This window comes from Mustela nigripes, unplaced genomic scaffold (genome assembly GCF_022355385.1).
Source record: "Mustela nigripes isolate SB6536 unplaced genomic scaffold, MUSNIG.SB6536 HiC_scaffold_2550, whole genome shotgun sequence".
Taxonomy (NCBI): domain Eukaryota; kingdom Metazoa; phylum Chordata; class Mammalia; order Carnivora; family Mustelidae; genus Mustela; species Mustela nigripes.
The window spans coordinates 1-4550 of NW_026741956.1; the positions used below are offsets into that span (position 1 = coordinate 1).

General features: G+C 40.2%; 1 protein-coding gene across 1 annotated transcript; it reads left to right on the top strand.

Moving 5' to 3' along the window:
* Nucleotides 1–665: 665 nt before the first annotated feature.
* Nucleotides 666–4544, top strand: LOC132008972 (protocadherin beta-15-like; the record flags this gene model as incomplete). Its single annotated transcript, XM_059387426.1, has 1 exon — nt 666–4544. A coding segment is annotated over exon 1 (1341 nt), but the record flags the coding sequence as incomplete, so codon positions are not given.
* Between the last annotated feature and the right edge of the window lie 6 nt (nt 4545–4550).

The window sequence follows — 4550 nt, forward strand, 5'->3', positions numbered from 1 at the left end:
TGCTGGTGTTCGTGGCGGTGCGGCTGTGCAGGAGGAGGCGGGCGGCGGTGCCCGAGGGTCCGTTTCCGGGCCACCTGGTGGACGTCAGCGGCGCAGGGACCCTGTCCCACAGCTACCAGTATGAGGTGTGTCTGGGGAGAATCTGGGACCAGGGAATTTAAGTGTTTGAAGTTTGTTGTCTCCACGCAACAGAGGCCTGTGAAGGATATGGAGGAAAAGACAAATTTGTGAATAGTTTTGGATTCAATTAGGAATTTCGGTTAAGGAATTTGGGTTCTTTTGAAATATGATCGGTCTCCGTTACTGTTTTGGTCCGTATAGAATTTCCTGGGTAATTTGCTGATTCCATATTCCTATTAAGGGGACTTGAAATATTCGTTCTGAGTATATACTCATATTTACTCTTTATATCATTTCTATTTTGATAGAGACAAAGAATTCTCAACTATATTGCATTACCGAAAAGTCATGAACATGTGTTGAATTTATCAACTTTCATTATCAAGCAGTGTTGATTTGAAGATGACCCCAGTTCCATCCTCTCTTTGATTATTATATGGAAACTCTAAAATTTTCTTACATTGTGGTTACTTAGAAAGCATTATAATATTAATATAATGAAGTATCAGTATAACTTCTGTTTAATCTGATATTAAGCCTACTTGTCTTAATTTTTTAAAAAGATTTTTTATTTATTTGACAGAGATCACAAGTAGGTAGAGAGGCAGGTAGAGAGAGAAAGGGAAGCAGGCTCCCCGCTGAGCAGAGAGCCCTCTGCAGTGCCTGGATCCCAGGACCCTAAAATCATGACCTGAGTGGAAGGCAGAGGCTTTAACCCACTGAGCCACCAAGGCACCCCATTGTCTTAAATTTTTTAATGGAGAAATGTTTGCAAAAATTGCATGTTTTTGTTTCACAATAAGTAGTATTAAATAGAAAGGCTACAATTTCTCCCATACTTAAGTGCTTTACCTCTATATCAACCTCCAGTATATCAGCTATATGAATAATATCAAAAGATTATTAGTTTATATCAAGATATTTAGGGGCACCTGGGTGGCTCAGTGGATCATGATCCCAGGGTCCTGGGATGGCGCTCCGCTTGGCACGGAGCCTGCTTCCCTCTCTCTCTTTCTTTGCTTACTGTGATCTCTGTCAAATAAATAAAATCTTTTTAAAAAAGATATATAAATGATAGATCCCTTGTGGTATCTGTCTAGCCCACCCCATCATTTTCAGGAAACTTTTCTCCAGTAGAAGTGTATGGTTGCAGCCATGTTTATTTTATTTGATCCATTTCCGTCTTCAGACAATCAGACAAGTTGGTGTTGCTAATCCAAGCTTTGTAAATCTCATTTGTTAAAAACAACAAAGCAAACCCAAAGAAAGCAAATCTAAAATAGTTTCTGTTAGGAATTTAACAAGAAAATGATATCATGTTGGCTAAATAAATAGAAAGAAAAAAACAGAAGGTCAGTGCATTTACAGAGAAGAAGAAAGGAAATGCCTAAAAGGTAACATTATGGATTTTCCAGTCCCTCCCAAGTCTGCTTTCTCCCTTGGCTTTTGGAAACAAGTATATGCACTTTTAAGAAATGTCCCTTTAATTATGATTTCTATGTGGATTTCTCCCTTGTCAAAAGCATATCTAGATTCTTGCATGGCTTGAAATGTACTCTTCGTTGGAGATTTTTAAATTGTGTTTTTTTATTAATATAATAATATTTGGGATCAAAAGTTTGTGGAATATTAGTTGTCTGTAAAGGACAAGCACAAACTCTGGTTAACATATATGATTTTGAGAAGAACTGATGGCTATTTTAAAATTTTACAGTGTTTGGTGTGTCTTATGGAAATTCTTAGAAAATTCTCATATGTAAGAAAGTTTTAAATATTATTACTGTTATAATAATATTGACAATGTAAAATGTGATTTAAAAGAGATGTATACCATATTTGTAGGATATTTATAGCCTGGTAGTTTTGTTCTGGTTTTTTTGTTTTGTTTTGTTTTTTAGAATCTATTCCATTACATAGGGGATGCCAGAGAATTTTGGCATTTAATGAAAAACATTTAGATCATTCTGAAGTACTGCAAATTACTTTTCTAAAGAGCATATAAAATGGCTACTAGGGAACATGGTGTTTTGTTTGTCCAGCTCATATAATGTACTAGGATTCCAGCAGAAAAAAAAGGGGCTTCTATGTTAGGAGGAGAGTCTATCTATCAAAATTTTTAAATTGTGATTTATTGATTGACCTATTGAATATCGGTTGAGCATCTACCATGTGCTACGGACTGTTCTAGATGTTGGGAGATGTAGATATGAACAAAGCAAAGATCTCATGCACAAGAAAGTCACAGAAAAGAAAAAAATTAAATATGTACATCTAGCTATATCAGATAAATGTGAAGGAGGAAAAGCCAGGTAAGAGATATAGAAAGTGTCCTCATATGCATTTTCCCATAGTTTGAAAGTTTTAAAACCATAGTTCTCTGACCTTATGTCAAAATGGTATCATCTTTTGTAATAAACTGAATTCACTGTTTTTTTCAAAAATGTGATTCAACCAATGGGAACAACTGTTCTGTCACATACACTACCTAGAATATGGAAGAAAATCTAGACGAATTCATCCTCTTTGCTGAGAGAATTTTAAGAAATCACATAGGTATATACTGTTATTTTCACATGATTTATCACTGTTGTCTTTGACTTCTCAATTTTCCTAGCACCTCAGGCCGACTACAGGTTGGAAAAAGTAGGGACCATGTTTAGGTTGTTCATTGATCTATCAGAAGTTAGTACATAGAAAGCTAATAATACTTCTTTGAATGAAGGAATGAGTAATTATAATTATATGGTTTTCCAATTACACTGCCTCCTTCAAATAATTTCCAAACTCCTAATAGCACACTGAATTATCAGAGAATACAATTGTAGCGATTCCTCTGGAAGACAACACATGGTGGCGCTGCAAGCTAAGGTTTAAAACTTAAAAAAAAAAAAAAAAAAGAACAGGAACAGCTACAAACCCGACTTCCGATCTATAGCTGAAGAGAAAGCCAGTACGCAGAGTTCCGAACGAGTACATCATGCTACTCACCAACATTTCCGGACAGGTTATCAACTGAGAGATCCACCACTGTCCCTAAGGTAGAGCTGGGCCCTGTTTCTGGACAGGTGTTTGTGGAAGTAAAGATGGAGGCCGGAGGGGAGTGCTTTCCTAAACAAAGGCAAGTCCTGATTCTCTTTCTCGTGTTGGGAGTAGCTCTGGCAGGCTGGGAATCTCGTTGCTATTCCGTGATGGAGGAAACCGAGAGTGGCTCCTTTGTGGCCAATCTGGCCAAGGACCTGGGACTGGGAGTGGGGGAGCTAGCAGCGCGGGAAGCCCGAGTAGTCTCCGAGGATAACAAACCCCACTTGCAGCTTGATCTGCAGACGGGGGAGTTGATATTAAATGAGAAACTGGATCGGGAGGAGATGTGTGGCCCCGCAGATCCATGTGTAATGCATTTCCAAGTGTTGCTGAAAAAACCACTGGGAGTATTTCGAGCTGAGCTACTGGTGAGAGACATAAATGATCATTCTCCAGAGTTTCCTGAAAGAGAAATGACTCTGAAAATCCTGGAGACTAGCCCTCTGGGGGCCAGGTTTCCTCTGAAAAAAGCCCAGGATTTGGACGTGGGCACCAACAACATCCAAAGTTATAGTATCAGTCCGAACTCTCATTTCCATGTTTCTACCCGTACCCGGGGGGATGGTAGGAAATACCCAGAACTGGTACTAGACAAAGAGCTTGATCGTGAGGAGCAGGCTGAGCTCCGATTAACCCTCACAGCACTGGATGGCGGCTCTCCACCCCGGTCTGGCACTGCTCAGGTTCACATCTTGGTATTGGACGTCAATGACAATGCCCCTGAGTTTGCAAAGATACTCTACCAGGTGCAGGTTCCAGAGAACAGCCCTATAGGCATGCTAGTTGTCAAGGTCTCTGCTATAGATTTAGACACTGGAACAAATGGGGAAATATCATACTCCTATTTTTATAATTCCCAAGAGATTAGCACAACTTTTGAGCTAAACAGCCTTTCAGGAGAAGTTCTTCTAATTAAAAAATTGGATTTTGAGACCATATCTTCATATGAGCTGGAAATAGAGGCATCTGATCGTGGGGGGCTTTCGGGAAGGTGCTCTGTCTCCATTGAGGTGGTGGATGTTAACGATAACTTCCCAGAAATAACTATTTCATCACTCACCAGCCCCATTCCTGAAAACTCTCCTGAGACAGAGGTGGCCCTGTTTAGAATTCGAGACCGAGACACAGGGGACAACGGAAGGATGACTTGCTCCATCCAGGATGATCTCCCCTTCGTCTTGAAACCATCAGAAGAGAATTTCTATACCCTGGTAACAAATGGGGCCCTAGACAGGGAGAGCCAGGCCGAGTACAACATCACCATCACCGTCACCGACCTGGGGAACCCCAGGCTGAAAACCCAGCACAACCTCACGGTGACCGTGTCCGACGTCAACGACAACGCCCCG